This window comes from Capra hircus, chromosome 23, assembly GCF_001704415.2.
Source record: "Capra hircus breed San Clemente chromosome 23, ASM170441v1, whole genome shotgun sequence".
In the NCBI taxonomy this organism is placed as follows: domain Eukaryota; kingdom Metazoa; phylum Chordata; class Mammalia; order Artiodactyla; family Bovidae; genus Capra; species Capra hircus.
The window spans coordinates 36753328-36776348 of record NC_030830.1 but is presented as its reverse complement, the minus strand read 5'-3'; the positions used below and the strand labels follow the sequence as shown (position 1 = coordinate 36776348).

General features: G+C 48.1%; 1 protein-coding gene across 1 annotated transcript in view; it reads left to right on the top strand.

Annotated features, from left to right (window-relative positions):
- The window catches only part of ZFAND3 (zinc finger AN1-type containing 3), a 314060-nt gene that overhangs the window by 278982 nt on the left and 12057 nt on the right, over positions 1-23021 (top strand). The window contains exon 5 of the mRNA XM_018038720.1: positions 7529-7696. Within this exon, the coding sequence (XP_017894209.1) occupies positions 7529-7696 (168 nt within the window). The remainder of the gene's footprint in view (positions 1-7528; positions 7697-23021) is intronic.

Here is a 23021-nt window from a genome sequence, read left to right as displayed (position 1 = left end):
TGTTGCTATTGAGATGTTCACGGGGCCCCTGCCCCCTCCCCCATGAAAGCAGCTGGAGTCAGAGAGAGGGGGAAGCTGTATTGATACTACAGGTTTATTTCCCCGAAAACATATCAGTCAGGTGTTCTCCATGTCCTTTTGCTCCTCAGCCTGTGAAAGGGTCTACTGATGGAGAGGGTTTTGGTAAAGAGAAGAGGTAGAAGTTAGATGAGCAACAGGTTTTGTACAAACGGTATTTTGAAAAGCAGGGCTAACAAAAAATGTGAGGGTGAGAAATGAGAGCTGCAAATCGTCCTTCTACGTATACATAATACAGTTTGTAGGTTCAAGAGGTCCCTTCTTGACCTTTCTCTCTTCTGCTTCTTAGTCACCCCCCTCAGCAGAGTTTATCACGTCCACGTTTTATGTCCGTAGTCTGTTCTTACATTAATGTACTGTAAGTTTCCTTGTGTCTGTCCTGGAATGTGGCTTCCTTGAGGGGAGAGATCATTGCCGTGTGTGGTTCTGATTTGCAGCCCAGTGCTAGGCACGTGATAATTAATGAAATACTGTTGTCTGGGCTTTTGGAAGACTGCATAAATTAGATCAGATAAACAGAGAATGTTATTTTACTTAATGAGATTACGATTATTATTACAAGTGAACCTTCCTGGGCTTTTGCTTTGTTTTTTATTCTGGTGAAAGTTTTCCTTCGGTTTAGAGAGTTGAATGATCAGCAATGAAGAGATGTCTTAGGAATAATTAGCAACAGTGTAGAGTTCATCAGGAGGGGCAGGGCAATCAAAAACCATCAGGAAGCTATCGGGAAGGAGATAATGGGAGAGGCGACTTGTGGCCTTCTGGGACCAACTTTAGTCATAGGCAGTGCCATTAGACTAAGAAATCATGGGCAAAGACACTGACAGCTAGCCCATCTCCCAACGCTCACCTAAGCACACCGTTCCTTGCTGAGGCGCAGGTGAACTGCAGCCTGATGTCCTATATGGCAGGTGCGCAGTGGGGCAAGTTCGAGGAAGAACCCCTCCTCCGACGGCCAAGGTGCGGTGGGAACTGGGCTGGCAACCCAGCGCTTGCCCTTCCTCACCTGCCCTGACTTGTGCCAGGCCTCCAGCCATGTAGGTTTGTCAGGGACTTGTCAGAAGTTTTAATTTCTGGTCTCAAATATGAAACAGAGGAAGTGTCCAGTTAAATCTCTTTCCTTACCAGTAAATGACGCCATTAAAAATAGGGATAGATGAAACTGAGAAACAATCCATCAGTCCAGGAGGATGGTATATTCCATGGGAAAACCAACCAGGACTGTCCAGAACTCCCTGTCATTTGAATAAATGAACAAGCGACCAGTTTGAGGGGCATTCTGTTCCAGACTAAAAGAGGCCTAGATCCACACATGACGCCTGCAGCCTGATTGGACATGCCTTTGAAACAACGAAGATCAATGTTGAAAACAGTGGAGACAATTCAGATATGGACCGAGTGTTAGGTGACACTGGGCATTATGCTTCATTTTCTTAGGTATGATATTTTGGTCATGTAAGGAAATGCCCTTATTAATAAATGTGTATATGTGAGGTATTTTGATGTTTGCAGGTTGTTTTCAGATGGTTGGGTATTGCATGAGTATATGGAGGAGAGAGAGAAAGCAGTGTGACAGATTATTTGTTGAATCTGAATGGTGTGTATAAAGGTGTTTATTGTGCTATTTGAATTTTTCTATATTTTTGAAAATGTTCAAAATAAAAAGGTAAAAGCTGACTACATGCTTCTTGGGGATGAGTTGGAGATCTGCTTTCAGTCTTGAGGCTGTGATGGAGGAGACCACCACCCTCACGATAAGGAGCAAGTGTTATCTTGAGGGAATAACCTGGAGGAACGGGGCTGTTGATGGAAGGAGAGGGATTCATAGTTCACAGTAGCACTGTCTGGCAATTTGAGAACACTTTTAAAATGCTTGTGGTATAAGACATGGCATCGTAGGAGTATATCAAGCTAAATTCACCTTTGTATTATATTTCAAATGAAAATGGAGGCATTCTCCACAAAATTTTAATAATTGACCTCTTCCAAAGAGTCGAACTTCTTTGTTTGTATAACAGCTTTTTAACACATGTGATCTTCCAAAATAGTTCTAGGACCATGAGGAAGATAAGAAAGGAGGGGGCAATTCCAGTCGGATAAAATGGAAACAGAATTTTAATGGGTAATGAGGGAGTTTTCTCTCCTGAAGTCTTCATGACACACAGAGTTAAGAAGCTGGGAGAGGAGGAAGCTAATCCCTGCACACACTGAAAGCCAGCATGAGAAGAAACAGAGAAAGTACCTTTCAGACAGATTTTTATGAAGTGTCTTTTATCCATTTTTCCAGTGAGAATGTCGTGTTTTTCATGGACAGAGGTTTTAGCAGCTTAAGCCTTCTTTTAAATGGTCGAAGGAGAGATGGCAGTGATGTGTGAGGGTTCATTAATTATTGCTCTTACCGATGTTTGCACAGGCTGTTGGGATCATAAATGTCAATCTGTCAAGAGACTGTGATAGGTTCTAAAAAAACTGATTGAGCACCTCAGAAGCTGTCACAGAGCCGGAGATTAAACAGATTCATCTCTCTTAGAAGTAAGGGAAGGTGTGGGTGAAGTGAATAGAAGATGCTTCCTTTCCTTCGTGGCCACGTCGCTGTGCCCACTCTCCTCTGCTCAGCTCCAGGTGCTGCCTTGTGCAGACGGTCAGGACGCCCCGGCGCCGCCCCGAGGTGTCAGGGCCATGACCAAGGTTAGCCCTGTCGGCTGTGTGCGGGCTGTCGGCTGCACAGCGCGGGAGACTCAGGGAGACTGGGGTTCACTCTTGACAGCCCTGGCACAGTTTATTTGGGGATCTTCAGGAGAGAGCGTGAGTAACAGAGACAAGGACAGTGACAGTAAGGAACAAACGTGGATTTCTGTCAGAGGCGAGACAGGATTTTAGAAGAAGGAGGGCTGTTTGTTGTCTCCAGTCAAGTTTCCCAGTTAAACTGTATTCCTAAATTGAAAGTCTTTCCTCCACTATTCTCTATTGGCTGGGAAAGTACAATTAGAAGGTTTCTTCTCTTCAGAGGATTGTATGTTTTAAAAATCATGGTACTTGTTTCTCTGTCACAAAGCAACGATACCTTTAGGAAAGTGAAGTACTTTAAAATTTTCCTTTCTAATTTAATCACACTGTGATTCTTGATCGGACTTTCCTTTGACTAGAAGATCTGACGTGGCATCTCCCTCAGGCGGGTAAGTGTAGACAGAAGAAGAGGGGATCTGCCGAACGTCAAGATCTGTGAGCCTGGCATGGGCGTGCGGGCAGCTCTCGTGTGGGTACACACAGACTAGATTATGTTCTCGGGGAAAAGCATACTGGGGAAAAAATGTGCTTTGTTGGCCCTTTATGAAGGACCTTAATTAGAAGTCACTCCTAACTCCTGGGGTGGGAACAGTTTCCAGCCTGCCACCACACTCCTGCTGCTAATGAGCATGCTCCTTGCAAGGACGAGTTTCTTCTGACAGTTAGAGCTTCGTATGAGAGTTATTTCTGTTCACCTTTCTCTCTGCATTTAACCCTTACTGCCCACGTTCAGATTATGCAAATGGACTGGTAGGTGTTTTCCATCATAGTTGAGGAGTTGAAAATGCTTCAGGGTAACAAGAGCGATGTTTCTGAGCAAGAAGTAAATAATCAAAGTTTAATTTATTCAGACAGACAGTAGATGAGGGTTCCTTTAGTGTTGACCATAATTGGATCTTTTCTTTCTGATGGTCCTTTTTAAATTGGCATGAAATTTATAATTGAATAGTTGAATTATTTAGTTCATTATTATGTAATTAGAATCCCTGTCCTGGACATCTGTTTCTCTTATTTGGGCCTCTCCCCCCATGGCACAGGTTTCATTAAGTAATTAGCAGAGGAGATGTAAGTTTCTTATGCAGTCGTGATGATGATCCTGTAGGCCGCTGTTTATTTCATCAGCTTCTAATTAAAACACTAAGTTGACTTGTGAGGAAATGCGAAGGAATGGTTTGCTTCTCCAGAAAGTTATATATAACACAGTCACCTTCCTGGATGGCAGCTTGTGGAGGGTGGTGAACAGTCCTTGTGGTAGGGGGCATCAAGGGGACAGGATTCCACTCCACTTAATAGACCATTGACTGAGTGCAGGGTAAGTGGGTATATTCCAGAACGCTAAGGTTGTGAGTCTCTCAATGTCTAGGAGCGATTCCTTGATTCTGAAAAAGGACACATTCTGGTAAACCTTTCATCTTAGTTTAGACGCGCTGAGGACTGCTTCTCGTGACTCAGGCTTGCACCGATGCAAGCGTTGACTCTTGGAGGACTGACTTGCTGAGTGCTGTTCCTTTGGGAGGGCCAGTGCAGTGCCACCAGAGGCTGTTGCAGCATGGAAGACCTCCCTGCTGACCTGTTGTTTCAGGAACATCCCCTGCACCCTGCCTTCCAGAACAAATAACGCTGTGGTCTTCATATGTAAAGTGGAGTGGGTAAAGGAAAATTTCAGGATGGGACCATCAGACTTACTCTAGTTTTTTTTTTTTAATTAAATACTCACTGGTCAGACAAGATGGGGAATTAGAAGAAAAGAAATTGGTCTTGGACAGGCATATCCTAATTTTGGGGGTTCCATCAACTGGGTTTGGTGATGATTAATGATGATTATGATTATATAAGTATGAATTCTGTTTCTCAATCTTAGAAATCATATATTAAAAAATACTATCTTCATATATCACTCTCTTGCTTATTTGCAAATGGTTAGCCATTGATGGTATTGATATACTGAAAGTAAACTGTCTTCTTGTAGCAGAGGCTTGCTTTAGAAATGGAAACAGGTGCCATATAGGTAGACAGCACATTTGACAGTTTGGAACAGACTCACTTTGGAGACAGCTTTGAATGTGAACATTGCATTTTCAGACACAAGCTCAGTTGTATCAGATCACAGTGCAAATGAAAGAAGATCCGAGTGGCCCTTCCTTCTTAAAGGTGTGCTGGTATCATGTCATGGCCCTCTGGAGGCTGCAGCCCCTTCCCCTTCTTGGCCATTTCCCCTAATCTCTCCTCAGCACCCGCGCCTGCCCAGAATTGGGGGATAATTTCTTACATAGATGCTCCAAATGTAGGGCCTTCTCTCAGAAAAAAACGCCATTTTTCTGTTTCGATTTTTACTCTAGAATTTTCTGTTTTTGTCACCCAATGGAAAAAAGTCTAAATAGGGTTATTAATACAAATAATGCCTTGGTTGGTTGGTTTGTGTGTTTTTAAAAAGGACCCCTGGAGAGCAGTGTGGCCCCTGCCTGGTATATTTCTTTTGGCAGGCTGCTTTGTAATGATTTGCATTTAAATTGTTGCTTGTTGCTTTTGTAGGGGAAGAGGAGGGGTCTGGTGTGTCTGGCTGCCTCAGTCCTCACACCGGCTGGGTTTGGACAGCTTTGCTCAGCAGAGCTGGGAAATAGGCTGAACTTGGCTTTCAATTGTTTTCATCAGAGGCCTTGTTTAGTTGGTTTGTATTGGGGAAGAATGTCATGTAGGACTGCAAGAACTAAATGAAATGAAAAATGAAGTTTACAGTCGCTGTGAATGGTGCGTGCCTTCTGACAGTCAGTGTGCGGTGCGGTGGGATGGCGGCCGTGGGGAACCGTTGCAGTTGCCCCAGTCGGGGCCAGTAGGTGCTAGGGCGACATGCAGCATCCACTCCACACAGAGTGGGGCTGGGAGAGGGATACAGGCAGCCTTCCCTGAAACGCCGCCAGAATTCCCTGCAGATCCGGTGGGTAAGACTCCGAGTGTGCTTCCGCTGCAGGGCCACGGATCCAATCCCTGGTGGGGGAGCTAAGATCCTGCATGCTTCATGGTGCGGCCAAAAGAAAAAAGAAGTGCAGCTAACAGCCTGCTGGTTCTCACTGGAGCACAGTATGTAGAAAATGAGGACTGCCTAAGGAGAAGATTCATTCATGCAAGAAATAATGAGTTTAGGCAAAGGGGGCGCTTTAGTGAACAAAGCAGGTGAAACTTGCTGTCCTCCAGGAGCTTACATTCTCCTGGAGGATAAAGTGAAAAGACAGTGCTGTGGAGGAACAAAAGGCAGGAAGAGTGGGCAGGGGTGGTCTGCATAAGGTTTTCAGGGAAGAAGACCTCATTGAAAATATTGCTTAAAAGACTTAAGAGGTGAGATCCCCTGTGGATCTGGGCAAAGAGTATTCCAGTCAAAGGGAACAGAAGGTGCGAAGGCCCTGGGGTAGGAGAGTCAGCAGGCCAGTGTGGATGGAGCAGAGGGCAAGAGCAGCAGGGGACAGGGCCAGAGGAGGGCCTACCATGCAGGGCCTTTCTGAGTGTCGAAGGAGTATCTGAACTTCTCCTCCAAGAAAGGGAGCTGTTAGGATTCTGATCAGGAGAGTGAAGTGATTCTAACTTGATTTTTAGCAGGGTTGCTTGGCTGCCTGATGGAGAATAGACTAGGGACAAGGGGAAGGGCAGGGAGGTGGGTTAAGAAGCTACTCAGCTAGGCTGGCAGAGATGGTGATGGCCTGGACCAGTGTGGTGGTCGTGGTGGGGTGAGAACGTGTGGGATCTGGGTTTGTTTTGAAGAAGATCATTTAGGAGATTCTCTTCCAGAGGTGGTTCAGCACAGATCACTTTGGAACCTTGGTTATGCCGTGACAGTAATTCCAGGCACATGGAGCCCCACAAGAGCTGGCTCTTTTTTTGTTTTGAAGGCAGGTTATTTACAGCCTGCCTGTGACATGAACTTCAAACTTCATTTCATTTTACTTTTTAAGGTTATACAAAACAGTTGTTGCACCCTACACCACCAGCCCCCACTACCTCCGCCATCTCCCACCCCACTAATTTGACTCTGGCCCTGGGGTTGTAGTACCAGGCGCTGTCTCTGCCCACCCCATGAAGGAGGCCATGGAATAGCTTGCTTGAGAACAGGCAAGGACACTTCTTCCCTCTGAGTAAACTGGAACAGTCTTCAATATTAGAGCCTGATTCTTGTGCATTTAGTTGTGCATAGGAATAGAAATGTATTTTTACTAGAAAAGATTATGGATCAGCCATGAAAGACTGATTTTAGGTACAGAATTGTCTTCTCTGGTGAATTGTAGTTTACTTGAGGACAGAGATCCCAGAAGAGATAACCAGTACAAGTAATGAACCCAAAGGAGGGGTACAGAGAGGGGGGTCCTGTTTCCAGCTTAAATGGTCTCCTCGTCGGCATGGCCGTTTTAAAAAATGACATAGAACTGATGTTTACTGAGCCACCCCACCCTCCTCGCTCAGGCCTGGCTCAGGGGAGGTCAGCTCTGAAGGTGCACGGTTGTGACAATTTGTGCCTCCTAGACCAGGCCAGTCAGAACTGGCTCTGGCTCACACAGGTCCGGCGCTTGGACAAGGGCAGTAGCCTGGTCCGTAGCGTGCCTGGCAGGAGATTAGTCCGCTCTGGCTCACTAGGCCAGGCACTAACCCTGACGCCCAAATGTGTTGTTTTGTGCAGATTCACAGTCTGAGAATGAGGCTTCGCCAGTAAAACGGCCACGACTACTGGAGAACACTGAACGATCCGAGGAGACCAGCCGGTCTAAACAGAAAAGTCGACGTCGGTGCTTCCAGTGCCAAACCAAACTGGAGCTGGTGCAGCAGGAACTGGGATCGTGCCGCTGCGGTAAGCATCCAGCGGGGGGGTGGGTTGGGCGTTAACTTCTGAGAGGCTGAGCTCCTGGCTTCTCCCCCTGAGTACCTCCCTGCAGGCTGTAGGTTTGGAGCTCAGGAAATCGGGAGTAGAGGAGTCTTATTTCTAAACACCCCTGATTTCCTTCGGACGTAACAAAAAAGGCTAAAACTCCGCGACTACCCTTACACGTAGCTCATTAGCGTTGTGTTGTCACTGCGCTCAGCTCCTCCCCGCTGCGTATTCCCGGTTCCTTCTCACTGATGACTTATTTGGAAGTTAACCAAACCAGTGAAACTCTGGGATCTGTACCATAAAATTCATATATTAATTTTGAATGAGCTTCTTGCTATGTATAATAAATGGACGATTTCTCCCCCATCTCCCTTTTAAATTAAAGTTTGACTAGAAAATTATTTTCCTTGAACCATAATTCATTGTCAGTTAACCCCTTGGAATAGCATTAAAGTAACCTTTCCTTTGGTGTTATTCAGTGTAATACTAACTCTAAGAGTTGCTGCAAAGGGGTGTCCTTGTTAAAACTTTATGCCTGCCCACAGTGGAGCAGAGCTTGGAGCGACGCTTCTTCCCCCTCTGACCACGTGCATCACGAATTGTTCGCTGTGTTTAGGCTGACTGCAGTGTTTCTGGATTGTGAAATTATGGTTTGGGACAGAGCTCTCATCAGGCACGCTGGCTCTGGCCTCCAAGAGCCCTGTATCCTTTCTAAAGCTCAGGGGTGAGCTTTAGAAACCTCCCTGTGCTTGGGTGGCCGTAGATCTCCTGTGAGCGCTGATGCTGGTACCCAGGACTGGGTGGCTCTCCCGGCAGTCAGACAGTCACTCAAAGCCCTTCATCTTGTGAAGAGACGGTCGTGGCTGCTCCTTGTCCCTCAATTACCTGTCCTGCTGGAATTGAGGAGGATGGGAGGGTGTTCCAGCATCTCATGGAGAGGAAGTAAGAACCCCTTTCCTGCCGTGACTAGAAATCCGTTGGCATGCTGTGGTGTGTGGTACTCGGCAATATCAGAAACGTGCTCAGCGCAGAGTGGGGACTGGCATGTGGAGTCTGGGCGTCACCAGAGAGGTGCAACATTTTGGTCTGACATTAATTTATCCTATTCAGTGTTTGTGTGAGAGCGTGGGGAGAGAGGTGGGGTGAGACGTGGGTGGAGGCCGTCGGCAGAATTTTCAGGCCTCGCCTGTTTCCCTCAGTGTGGGGCAGTTCAGCTGAGCCCGGAACCTTACTCCTAGGTTGTGTCTTGGTCAGCCCTGCCAGGTCCCGTAAACTTCTTGACGAGGTGGTGAAGGAGTGCTGTGGTTAGCTGAGGAGACTCTGGGATCTGCTGGCTAACCAGCTTTGCCCGCAGTGGTCTGTCTGATCTTTTGTCTGCGTGTTCTTGCTCTGGGCTTACGTGGCCCATCGCGGGCTGCAGCAGTTCAGTTTGTTACCAGCGTTGTGAGGCTCCCCTGACCAAATGGTTGCTTTTGTAACACAGGCCTTTGGGGATTCCTAAATTAGAATCATGGGATTTTCCTGTACCTTACATTCTTCTTTGCTTCTCGAAAGTAACTGAATTCTGGGTGTTACACAGGATTTGCCCTAGTGGGTCAAGCAGTCTGTCCATCTCGTGAGCCGCCTTGCCTCTGGCAGTGGCTGATACCTCCTCTCCTCGTCAGGTAAGCAATGAGAATTCACAGATTAGCGCTGAGAGACCCAGAGGTCTTGTTGCCGAGTCTCCCACTTTGTCCTTGAGCTTTGATGCAAACCGCCTTATTTCCCAAGGCCTTAAGCACCCAGCTCAAAGTATCTAGAAGTGGGCGTTGGACGGCTTCATGTGTCCCTAGAGTGAAGTGAGCCAGCCGGCCTGGTAAGTGCAGATTCCCCTGCTGCGCTCGCCACCTCTCAGCAGGAGGCTGGCTCCTAAGTAAGTGCTGATCCTTTGCCACAGACGTGCATTCTTTTCAGGTGATGTAACACGTGTCCCTTGGCTTGTGCCCCGTACTGAGGGTCTGCTTATAGAGATTTGATTTTTCTGCTGGAGACGAAAGCCCTGAGCTTTCTGCAGTCTCTCCAGATGTAGCCTTCCCAGAGAGAGCTGGGCACTCAGCTGGACCCACAGAGAACATCACACTTATGTGCCCAGAAAGACTGAGTCAGCTGCCACACTTGAAAAGACAAAGGACCGCGATGGGAACACACACACCTCTAGGACTGTCTGAGACAAGTAGCTTGTGTTCCTCCTCCTGTCTGCTTGGATCTCTCAGGGAAAGGTGAGCTCTGTAGTCACTTCCTTGAGGCTGCACAGAGTGCTGGAGAGACACTGAACTGCCCAGGAAGGCTTTAGAGGAGGGGAAACACAGTAATTTACTCCTGAAAGTGAAGACTCGGGAAGGCAGTTTAAACTCAAACAGAACACCTCTCCACTGCAGAAAGCCTTTATATATATATATTCACAATCTTTTTCACAATCTTTTTTTCCATTCCTCTTCCACTCTGTACAGGTTATTAACTGCTGACAAGAAATTCACATCTCATAAATAATGCTTAAGAGCCATTGCTATATAAATTGAATGTGTTATGAATTGTGATGGGCCTTTTTGTAGCATTCAGTGCCTAGAGCAGGAAGAACAGAGGATGTCATTTTCATTAATTTCTAATGAGGTGCCAATTAAAGACAGGGAGGACGCTCCGAAGGGAAGAGTGGCCGAGCTCCCCGGAATCCTCTGCCTGGGGCTGTCATCCAAACACTGCCAGCAAGCCTCCTCTAAAAATTCCATTAAATCACAGTCTCATCGAGAGCACACAGACACATTCAGCTCCCCTTTGATCTTCAAAAGAGCAATTTGTAAGGCGAGTTCTGAGCCTTCTCACATAGGGAACAGCTAGAGGTGATAGGAATTGTTAATTGCCAAGACACTCCATGGTCTTTCAACGAAGAGGTGAATTTTGAAGATGAATTCTCCTCTGCCTCGCTGCGACGAGATAACCTTTAAGTCAACAATACCAAAGTAACACCCTCTTCCTGTGAAATCTTTCTGGGTGCCAATTAGAAAAGGCGTGTGGTGCGGCTGGAATGATACCCTGCATCCCAGTGTCTCTTCAGCGCCTTAACTTCTCAAGATGGAAAACAACTGCATAAACATGGATTTATTTGTTTCATTTTCAGCTCAGTAGGCAGATTGATCAGCCCGTTGTTGTTACAGGGGCCTTGTCTCTCCCACTGCCACCTAGAGAGGGTTCTTCTGAAACCTGGCCATCCTCTTCAAATCTGGGCCATATCACAGCCACGTGACTGCTGTGTTTTCTAAGCAGATCTTGCATGATGCATACCGCATGGTATTCAAATCACTGTGCATTGCCTCCCAAAACCACCGAATTAATTTTTAAATACCAGTCTAAGAGCTTGTGTAAGTTATTGCTTATTTTCAATTGACAGTGACTTAAACTGTGAACTAATATCCCCCCTTTTGGGACAGCAGTGCTTTTACTAACCTCTTGAGTAATCTGACTTCCTTTACTGCTTTCAAAATAAATTTTATTTTCACTGTAGAAACTCAAAGAGTGATGCTTTAGATGGGACCTTTAGTTTATCGATTTCCAGTGCCTCAGTGGTCATTTCTGCCTTTTTATTCACTGTCAGGCTAAATTCAGCAAGTATTTATTGAGGTATGATTTTGTATAAAGCATTTCACTAGGTTTTGTGATGACTATAGAAGCTAGAACATAGAGTGTAGGAGCTGATAGTTTAGGTCAGTGATTTCAGAGTGGACATCAGAATTGCACAGTCTGCTGGGCCAGCGCTTCTGACTCGGCGGGCCTGTGCCTGTCTGACAGGCCCCCAGGTGACGCTGGTGCAGCTGCTCCGGCACTTCTCACTCTGGGAAGCCTCTAAAATGTAGACTGGCTAGGCCTCACGCTGAACCATCAAATCAGAAAGAGTATCTGGCTATTGTTTTTAACTTTTTGAAAGTTGAAAGCTCTTTCCTAGACTCTTTCCTGTAGCCCTCTATCCCCATAAACTCCAGTGAGTATTTTCTCAGGATAATTATTCTATATAAGGATAGCACAGTTACCAGCTTTAGCAAACTGACACTGATGCTTCTATCAAATCTATTGTCCATATTCTAGCTTTGCTAGTTGATCTTGTAATGTACTTTGTAACAGCACCCCACTCCAGTGCTCTTGCCTGGAAAATCCCATGGACGGAGGAGCCTGGTAGGCTGCAGTCCGTGGAGTCACTAAGAGTCAGACACGACTGAGCTACTTCACTTTCCCTTTTTACCTTCATGCATTGGAGGAGGAAATGGCAACCCACTCCAGGGTTCTTGCCTGGAGAATCCCAGGGGCGGGGGAGCCTGGTGGGCTGCCGTCTATGGGGTCGCACAGAGTCGGACACGGCTGAAGCGACTTAGCGGTGGCAGCAGCAGCAGCAGCAGCGTGGAACCCAGTCCATGATCAAGCATTGCGTTTAGTCGTCACACCTCTTAAAGACTCTTAAGTTGGAGTGTTTTCATTGTCTTTCTTTGTTTTTAGTGATCACTGGCATTTTTAAAGACTACATTTCTCTACCCCCTTCTCCTTACCCTTCCCACCCCCACCCCCTCATTTTTCCCTTCTTCTTTTTTTTTTTTTTTAAATAGAGCACTCCTCATTTGGGGTTCGTCTGATGTTTCTTCATGTGGATGCCGATATATTCCCCTCAGGGTTCTACACTGAGAGATGTGATAGTCACTCAGTTGTGTCTGACTCTTTGCAAGCCATGGACTGTAGCCCGCCAGGCTCCTGTGTCCATGGAATTCTCTAGGCAGGAATGCTGGAGTGGGTAGCTATGTCCCCCTCCAAGGGGTCATCTTGACCCAGGGACTGACTGATGTCTCTAAAAATAGGGTGTTCTTGCCATTCTAACTAGTTAAGCATCTGTGGGAAACCCTTTGACTATATAATGTCCTAATCCTCATCAAAAATATCTCCTAGATTGAGCATCCACTGATGCTTCTTGCCTGAACCGATCTTTACTGTGATGGTTGGGCAAGGATGCTATTCTGACTCCAGTCCTCTGCATTCAGCATTTGCATCCTCCTCCCGTGTTTATCTCTTGTTGATATGAACTCATGGGCTTTATATTTTTTCAGTGGCTTATAATTCACTGCTGTACTTAATTATTTTGTTGCTCAAATTGTCTCAGATTTGGCCAGTAAAATTCCTTTGAGCTGAATTCCATGTTTTTGTGACCTGCCTCCATTTTTTGAAAAGTATTTTCCTACTGTCTGGCACAACTTGATGTATTCTGGGTGATCTTGTACTTAACCTTTGCCTCATCCTGGAATCAGCTAGTTTTTCAAGGATCCTCAAGGTGATTTAAATATGCATTCAAAGTAGAAATTTGCTGGTCCCAAGTGGAAGGCAGTCGCATGCATGGAATCACCGGCATCCAGGGCAGCCTGCCATGAGTTTTGATCATGGTGCATGCCACATGTTATGGGGATCTGGGGAGGGAGAGGTTAATTCCAACTGGCAGACTCTGCACAGGATTCCACAGTAGGGGCATAGGAGGAAGGGTGGGACTTAGAAGTGCAGAAAGAGGGACTGCGTGGACCAAGCTGGGTGGTGGTCTGCAGGTGACCTCTGTGTAGCCTGATGGAGCTTCGGGGTTGAGTGATGAGAGACTGCTCAAAAGAGAGGGAAGAGATTCCAGATTCCAGTCTGGAGAGTGTGGACATCGGTTTGCAGTGAAAACCAGTGATTTTGAATGTGGGCAACACGATCTTTTTTTTTTTTTTTTCTTTTTTTCAGTTAAGCACACAGGAAAGCCGAGGGGGCTGTTGTGTTCTTTTAGAGGAATGGTCTAGGGAAGATGTGGACTGACGCACACAGTGGGAAGGATTGTGCACACACCGCAGCCGCCCCCGTCCACTGGAGGGGGCTGCCTGCCCGCTGCACAGCTGGTGGCATCCTCGGGTCTGGGGTGGGGCGAGAAGCTGCAGCGATTGATTATGAAGCCTGCAGGTGACCTGCGTCACCAGCATCGCAAACCACCGCAGATAAGCCCACACTTAGGCCTTTCTTTTAACTCTCTTTCAAGTGTGATTTAAAATTGTTAGGATGTTTGGCATCCTGTCCTGTGTCTCAAAGAATCTAAGGCAAGTTCTAGATGGGGTCTGTCAGAAAGCCTATCCAGGGAAACTGGATAGGTGTTGGTTTGGCTGGTTAGGTGTTGTTCTTACTGCCGTCCAGGGTCGAGTACATACTCTGCCCTGTGTCAGAGAGAGAGTGTGGTGACCAGGATCCCAGCCCTGTAGGGGCTCCTGTTTTTTATCCGCAGTCTGGCGGTGAAAGGCCAAAGGTGTCCCAGCAGTTCTGGGGCAGCAGCTGGGTGTGTGTTTACCTTACGGTTCAAGGGAAGGAGGTGCCTGCCCACCCTCCCCAAAGCAGGAGCAGCTGTGGTGACGGCAGAAAGCTGTTGATGGGAGCCTGTGGGAGGCATGAGAGCAGAGAGCAGCTGAACATTTCGAGGCAGCTTCTAGTAAAATTTTCTCCCTTGCTACTCTCTGGCTTTCACTCTCACTATACTTTTACTTAAACAAGAGTGTGCTTGTCCATATTCCCCATTTAATCTTTAATGTATAAGAGTTCTGGGCTAAAACCAAACAGATTAGTCCCTCTGCTGCTCTTGTAAATTGCAAGTTGAGGTGTTAGAGCAAAACAAATCAAACCTTGACTGAACACCAGCTCCATATATTTAGCCTGTTAGTTTGCTGTGTCCCAGAGACCCAGCGCACCATATGTCCTTTAACAAGACGAGAGAGAGTGGAGACACGAAGAGCCCCTCCCCAGTAAAGGAGCATCAGAGACCAGGCTTCTAAAATGCAGAACGTGCAGCTCACAGTTACTGGAGCCTGTGTCAGTTCCCCGTTCGTGCCTCGCTGACCGGTGCACCAGCGAACCATTGTCTCATGAAGTGAATATTTTCCATCTGGTTAGCAAATTTGCAACTATTTCTACAGTTCAGTTGTAGCAATAGCAACACAATAATAATTTTATAAAACTCTTTCATAAAATTACCCTGTTTATAATATTTCTTTATGGAGAGGGGAAAAATGGCTTTATTGCAAAACTAAATAAATTTTTTAAATTCTAAGAGTAAATCATTTCAGTTAGTTCTTTGCCCAGTAAGGTGTGTGTGTTTTATAGGTTTTTGACATATAATTTATATTTCATAAAATTCACCTGTTTTAAAGTTCAGTGAGTTTTAGTAACTAAGTTGTACAGCCCTCACCAAGTTCAGAATTTAGAATGCCTCCGTTAGCCTCCAAAGTTCCCATGTGCCCCATTTTCAGTCAACCTCTACACCTGCCCCAGTTGCAGTTAACCACTGATCTGCCTCTTGGTAGAATTTTGCCTTTTTAGAATGTTAACATCTGTGGATTCTTGCAATGCATATATACAGTCCTGTGTGTCCACATAGTATACTGTTTTTGAGATTCATCCATACTGTTACATATCAGTAGTTCATTCCTCTTTGATGTTTAGTATTATTTCATTGTATCAATAATACCATATTTGTTTATCCATTTACCGTTTGACATACATTTGGGTTGTTGCCAGTTTGGGGATATTATGAGTAGAGCTGCTGTCAGTATTCACTCAGAAGGCTTTGTGTGGGCATATGTTTTAGTTTCTTGGGCAAATACGTTAAGGTGGAATTGCCAGGTTGAAAGGTCATTAACATTTTAAAAGAAAATCCCACTAACAGTGTATTAAGGTTCCAGTTCTCCATAGTTTGCCAGCATTTAATCTTGTCATTCTTTTTAACTTCAGCTACTCTAATGGTTGTGTGGTACCATCTCACTCTTGTATGTTAATTTTCATTTCTCTAATGACATGCTGTTAAGCATCCTTTTCAGATGCCTTTTGGCTACTCATATATCTTCTTTTCTGAAGAGTCTGTTTATACTTCAGGTATCTTGCCCATTTGGAAAGGTTTACAGAATTGCCATTTCAACAGTGTACTAACCCCTGAAGTGTTTCAGTTTGCTGATGCTGTTGTAAACAGATGTTTTTATCTTTGGATTGTTCTCTGCTGCCGCTTAGAAATGCAGCTGGCTTGTGTATGTGATCTCTTATCTTGCAGCCTTACTGAGTTCACTTACTAGTTCTAAAAGTGAAAGTGGCTCAGTCGTGTCCAACTCTTAGTGACCCCGTGGACTGTATGCAGTCCATAGAATTCACCAGGCCAGAATACTGGAGCGGGTAGCTGTTCCCCTCTTCGGGGGATCTTCCCAATCCAGGGATCGAACCCAGGTCTCCCACATTGCAGGTGGATTCTTTACCAGCTGAGCCGCTAGGGAAGCCCAAGAATACTGTAGTTGATAGCCTATCCCTTCTCCAGCAGATCTTCCCAACCCAGGAATCGAACCAGAGTCTCCTGAATTGCAGGTGGATTCTTTACCAGCTGATCTGCCAGGAAACCCAGAGTGAAAGTGTTAATTGCTCACTTGTTTCCAACTCTTTGTGACCCCATAAACTGTAGCCTGCCAGGCTTCTCTGTCTGTGGAATTCTCCAGGCGAGAATATTGGAGTGGGTTACCATTTTTTCCTCCAGGGGATCTTCGCCAACCCAGGGATTGAACCCGGGTCTCTTGTATAAGAGGCAGATTCTTTGCCATCTGAGCCACCAGGGAAGCCCTTTCCAGTCTGTGTGCCTGTAACTTCTTTTCTTGTGTTACTGCACTGGCTAGCATGAACCTCCTCGCCCTTTCTTGATCTCAGGTAGAAAACATTCAGTTTTGTTTTGTTTCTACCATTCATGTATGATTTGGCTGTAGGTTTTTCATAGCTGGCCTGACAAAGTTTAATAGTTGTTACCTGTGGAATTCATTTTAGGAAACCACAGGAAATGTTCAAATACATTTTCTCCAGACAGTTGATATAGTCCTGGTGAGCTACCACGTAGCCTAACAAAGGTGAGTTTTAAGGAGTTTTCTGTCCTGTGCTTAACAGTCGAAACACCTGCTCTGTGATTGTGGTCATAACGTGTCTGTCTCGCTATAGTGGGAAACCTGTGACCTGAGGTCACTCCTCCTTTCTGAAGGCCAAAGTCATAGCAGACACCCCGGATACTGTTCTGGGTTATTCTCACTTGAGGTAATGAAAGCAAGGCACGCTGAGCAGTGCTTTGAAATGCTTTGTTTGAATGAAATGCTTTTACCACAATACAAAATCACACACACAAATTGTGGGTAATAGGTAATAGAATCACAGAGCACCAGGATTAGAGGGAGCCTTAGCAATCATTCATCAGTCCAACCTCCCCACCCCACCCCCCCGCCCCCGCCCCCGGCCTTTGGTAAAGGAGGAAACTAAGGCCAGAAAGATGGCCACAGCCTCCTATCACACCTATGTGCTCATGCGGGCTTTGATCTGAAACTCAAGGAGTGCTGAGGAGTTTCTGACTGCTCACCACTCCCTCCCTCCAGCACGGCTTTCAGCCCCCGCTGGCTGCAGCTTCTCATTTCATACCCTTGCCTGTCCCCTGGTGGACTTCCGTTCTTATCTCCTCTGAAGTACCCAGAAGATTTCTTGCTCTTTCTTTACCCCAAATTAATACACTTTATTCCCTTAACCTCTTAGTTCAGCCTCCAGACCCTGGTTCAGGACTTGGGACTCTTATATGGATCATTTGCAGTAAAATGTCACCAAATTAGAGTAGTTGTGGTGAAAAAATAGTATTTAGTCAAAATAATAGGATTAAAATATTATTTCTTTCAAAATAATAACAAATTGCTCACAAAATATTAGTAAAGAAATGTCCTTTTTAGTGCCTTTTATGTGTGTAGTTAAAACAAACTTTGTTCAGTACATCGCACGTAGATAACCTGCTACTAAACACCCTGTCTTCCTCCTCGTCTCTTTGACTCCCTCCTGAGTAGAACTTCCTAAGAAGTGCGGGCCTGAGACCAGCGCCGCAGAGTGCCTGAGTAGCTGAGGGTACTTCTTCAGAAGGCACAAGTGCGGCTGCCCAGGCAGTTCTAACAGACCCCAAGGTTTGGCACACTACCTACATGCTTCGTAGCTCGTTTTTATAGGAAGGCAAAGATAATGTAAGACAAAATAGAGTGACTAGAAATTTCCAGTGAGGTCATCCACATCAGAGGTTTTATGTCAGATCTAGGCAACTCCCTTCTCTTGCACTTAGAGGCTGGCATCTTCTTCGTGTGTGCCACACGCCCTCCTCCACTGCTCTCCGCTCTCCTGTAGACCCTAAGCTCCCGAGAGGCCAGCGCCACGTGCTGCTCTGTGGCTCTCACACCCTGCAGATGTGGCCTGGGTGGGCACCCCGCCAGTACCGGCTGATAACATGCAAGAACAAGTCAGAAGTCGGAGAAGCGTGGCGCTCTGGCGAACCCCCGGGCTCTCTTTAGGGGAAAAGTCCTTTTGTGGTTGTGTGTGAAGGCAGGCCTGAGCAGGTGCACAGGAGAACATCGGGGCTGGTCTCCATGGAGACTCTTGATGCCAGCGTACATGTGAAGCCTGAGCTTTTCCCAGGGGAATAACTAGCTTAAAGAATAAGGTTTAGGTAGAAACCCTTAGCATTATTTATTTTTACATACCTTTATCTGCCTTGAAGTTTTATTGATAGAGGGGGAGAATCATTCAAGACATACATGCTTTCAGAGGAGCATTGCTTGCTTGGTCTAATTAAAATTATGTGATATGCTTTTGGCTTAATTAAATACTCTACTTTGCAGATGGTTGTATTTACCTAAATAAAACCTGTGATTCACTTGCAGATGGACAAGATGGGCTGTTTGGAGGTCACAGAGACTGGCAGGTCACAGACCTACTGTGTGTAACCACACTAGTCTCCCATTGATGCCTATCAATCCCATCACTCTCTTGACTCAGAGTCCAAGCACTGGAATGACCTAGAAGTTACTCATCTGGTGCCTGTCCAGCTCCCTGACCCAGCCCTGCAGAAATGGCATCAGCAGGGCCCTGGCAGGTAGTCCAGCCCCCGTGCAGGTGCAGCCTAGAGGGGTGAGGCCTGTCTTACTGCCAAGCAGCTTAGACTGACGAGGTGCTCCCTCCGCTGCACTAACACTCCTCCCCTCTCTGTATAACAGGCCCTTCTTCCTCGGCACTCTGCCCTCTGGATAGACCTGTCACAAATCACCGTCCGCTCCTGCAAGCCATCTCCTCCCACATCTGAGCGCGGTGGCTTTGGATTCCCAGCACCTCCGGTCCTCCAGGCCCAAGTCCGTGTACAGGGCCTGGAGAACAGTGTCGGGGCACAGAGGCGAGGCTGGGCAGGAAGGCCAGATTGGGCTCAGGGCTCGTCTCCATGGTTCGCTTCATCAGGGGTCCTCACAAAATCTGGATGTCTCTGTGACGAAACCTTTCCCCTGCTGGTCTCCTCTTGGGGCCACTCAGAAGCCGTCTGTGGGGCCCACGGGTTGGCCCCGTTGTTGGAGTTCTCAGAGCATGCTCGGGTCGTCCGTCTGCATGCCTGCCCTTCCTCCACACCGTGAGCCCTGGAGGACAGGCTTATGCCGCGTTCTTCAGCCGCTCTTGGCCCTGCTGTAGCACCTGGGGTGTGGTGCTGCCTTGGTGAGAGGATGGGTGAACCCTGGTCCATTGCCATTGTGACCCTCTGGGTGAAGGAAAAGCAGCTTTACTGAGCACCTACTTTGCACTGGATGCCTGCAACCATGTGATATTGTGTGACCCTTAGCATGGGTGGACAGATGGTCCTTTTTACAGAGGTGGAAAACTCAAGCTTTGAAGTCAAGTAACCCAGAAATGTTAAGGGAGCAGCTGGCACAGAGCCCAGGTCTGCTGAGCTCCCACCACTCTCTCGTGTCCCTACCCTGGGCCACGGGTGCCCTAGACAGCGAGTGTGTGACTGCAGGGCGCGTGGTCCCTCTTTCCAGCCGTGTGGGTCTTGGCTGCTCCTTGAGCTCTTCCCCGTCTCAGTGATGAGTTTAGTGAACGGTGACAGTTTATGTAGCCTTCTGGATGGGTTCCACTGTCCCACGTGCCCCTGGTCACTCCACTGGAATACGAGGCTTCTGGAGGACAGGCCATGGCATTGCCACCTCTGTGTCCCCCGCTGTGCCTGGGTAATGTGAGACACAACGGCACTTAATTCTTCCTGACGTGTCCATTCCATTTTCTCCTGAGTGCTAATTCATGTCCTTGTTTTCCTTGAAAATGCCTCCTCTAGGACACCTTAGCCGGTGACCTCTCCTCACTGCCCCCGGTTTATTACGTGGAGCTGGAGCGTATTGATTTTATTTGCAGTTGATTTCTTGCTTTGCTTCTTGTGTCCTTCAGCATTTTACTCTCCGTGCATCTTTAGCTGTCTTTAAAGGCAGGAACGAGTGGCTTTTTCTTCTTCTCCTCTTCCACCCAGCCCCTAGAATAGAGCCCTGTAAACAGTGCACAGGTGACCAGTAAGTACTCTTGCCTCCTTGAGCCTGATTGCTCCTTTCCCTTCCTGGACTGACAGCCCAACTCCGGAGTTTGAATCCTTTATTAGATGAGATTTCTATAGCACCTTTCCTCTGAAGAGATCAATATCAATGAAGTTGGTTTCTGCTTCTGGAAAGTGCTTTTACCTAAGCAGACCAAGGTTCTGATACAGTCATGTGAGAGTCCTTACTCCTCGACTCTCGGGCCCTGGAGAGGCAGGCTCCAGGCAGAGCCTTGCCGCTTGCTTCAAATCTGGCTGCCTGTTGCTGGCAGTGAGCCTGATAAGACCGTGACAAGGCAGCCACGCAGGCTCTGCAGCGTCGCTGAGCGAGGACTTGCATCTGGGGAGTGAGGCGTTTTTGGAAGACTGATGTGAGAAAGCTGCCCTAACCAGAGCCCCAGGTGCCATAGTGGTGGGTCGCTGGCTCTCATTCGGTGCCTGGTGTCACCCAAACGCTTCAGCCTTCGAGACTCCAAGTCACGCCACCAGGGAGCTGGGTCCTGGGGACAGAGCCACGAAGGGCCTGAGACCCAGAGACTCAAGTGCTGGTGAGGCGAGGAGGAAGTGCTGGGAGCTGGTGGGAGACATGCTGTCACACGGCACATGTGGGTGGTCAGGACTGACCGTGAGATCCGGGAGCAGAGTTCAGAGGCCCCAGACTGAGAGGGGAGAGGAGTCTGTCTTGTAAATTATTGAAGTGCCCGAAGTAACTGCATCAGCTGGCTTTTCTAGAAGTTCCCACCTCTCCGTGTCTCCTTGTTGGCCAGACGTCATTCCCGTCCCTGCTGGGAGCGAGGCGGAACCCAGGAGGGAGTGAAGGCCTCTTCTGCACTCTGAGAGGGACGGGGGCAGCAACGCAGAGCCCGCCTGGTGTGGAGGCTCAGTCCTCCAGACTTGACCTGCCTCGAGCTGCCGTCCAGAGAACACCCTCAGCTGTCGGTCCGGAGTTAAGGCAGCCGTGGTTACCGAGGCACAGAGGAGGGGGAGAGAACAGCATGGAAGGGGTGGGGGGCTCTGGCACGGGCTCCCGGGGTGGCGTGTACTTGGGCGGGGCCCTCCGCTTCCCTCCAGTGGCTTGGAGGGTGCTGCCTCCCTCTGTTGTCGCCTGTGGAGCTGTGCTAGGGCTGCTCCGACCGTCTGGTGTGCGCTCTGCCCCGGAACAGTGCCTGGGACGTAGCTGGGCGATAAGGAACGCCCCTGTTTGCTTTGGGTGCCTCCTCCGCTGCTGTGCAGGAAACGCGCGCATGCAGTGCCTGGCGCACGCCTGGGCGCGGGTGCCCGGCCTGTGGGCACCTCCCTCTGGGCCGTCTCCCACAGCAGCCGGCCAGGCCCGCTCCCCTTGTTCCAGCAAGTCCTCTGGGGCTGCAGGGAGCGAGGGGGCTGCACGCGCCCTTTTCTGGCCGGAGTTTCTGGGAAGTATCCGAGAAGATGCTCCCTGTGATGCCGGAGATGGGTGGTTGGGCCGAAGGGCGGGAGGTGGCGGGCAGAGGCTCCGTCTGCTGTCCTGTGGGTCGGGGAGGCTTCGTCCAGTGGCAGCCTGCTTGTCCCTCGAGGAGGGGAGTGGGGCTCTTCCTCCCTGGCCCATGAGGACCCCTGCCCTGCAGCGGCCAGCCTCTGCTCTGCGGTGGAAGATGGGAGTGCGAGTCAGCGCACCACGGAGTTTGTGCGTTCTTGTGATTAGTACGTTTGATGACTTGTGTTCTCTAGAGCGGTGCACTGCAGTGTTACAGGTTCAGAGGGGGAAAGTTCCAGATGTACAGATAAAAGGCCCAGCTTTGTGTTAATTCTCCTGCGTCAATTACATTGTTCTTCCCTTGAACTGGATGCTACCCCTGGATTAATTTTCCTCAGAATCTGGAGTAATTGGCCAAAATGCTAGGGTAGAATGAGAAATGTCAGTGGAAACCTACACGGTTATATCCGGTTCTCCGCTGTCTGTGCTCAGCTTGTTTGTGATCATGAGTTAGTTCCAGGAGAGCACCTAATGCCATCTTAGACGTTTCTGGGTTGCCTCTCAGAGTGAGCTCAGTGAATATAGGCTCATATTAATAATGGCAACAGAAAAGCATAATTAGGAAAGTAAACTTGGTACTGGAGGGAAAAACCAGGAATCCATCCGAAGCTGAGACCAGGCAGTGATCGTCTTGAGAGTGCGCCTGCTCCAGCTGGTCCCCAGGGGGCTGGGGGCAGACCGCGAGGTGCTCGTGGTCCTTCTCTGGGAGAGGGCCGAGGGGCACAGGCACCAGGGTTACATGTTCCTTTTATCGCTGGAAGTCCTTGTCTTTGTGTAAAATGTTGACTCAGATTATTTGTTCATTCTGCTTGCGAATCTTTATTGAGCTCCTGAGGAACAGAGACCAGAGCTGTCACCGTCCCTGCCCGCGTGGTGCTTTCCTTCTGTGGGGGAAAGATGCAGTCAGTGAGGGGGCAGGTGAACGAGGCAGCTTCTGAGAGGAGTGAGCGCCGAGACCGGACTGGATGTAGAGCCTGTGGGGCTGAGACACAGAAGCTGGGAGAGCCGGCCGTCGGGAGCGCTGGGGAAGAGCTCCCACCACCCTGGAGGCCGGAGTGCTTGGCGTCCATATCTGAGGACCTGAGAGGCTCTGGTGTGGCTGGTGCCCCCCACGCGCATGAGGGGAGTCGGGGCCGGATGGGCCGGGAGGCCTTTGAGGGTCAGAATTTTATTCTAAAAGTAGTGGGCAGGCACTGAGGGGTTTACACAGTGAATTTAGTGATGGGATTTACGAGTTTAAAATAGCCCTCTGGGACCTGAACACAAACGTGCGTGTATCCCAGACTCTCGAGGATGCGTCAGAACGGGTGGCTGCTTTGCCTCTGGGTTAG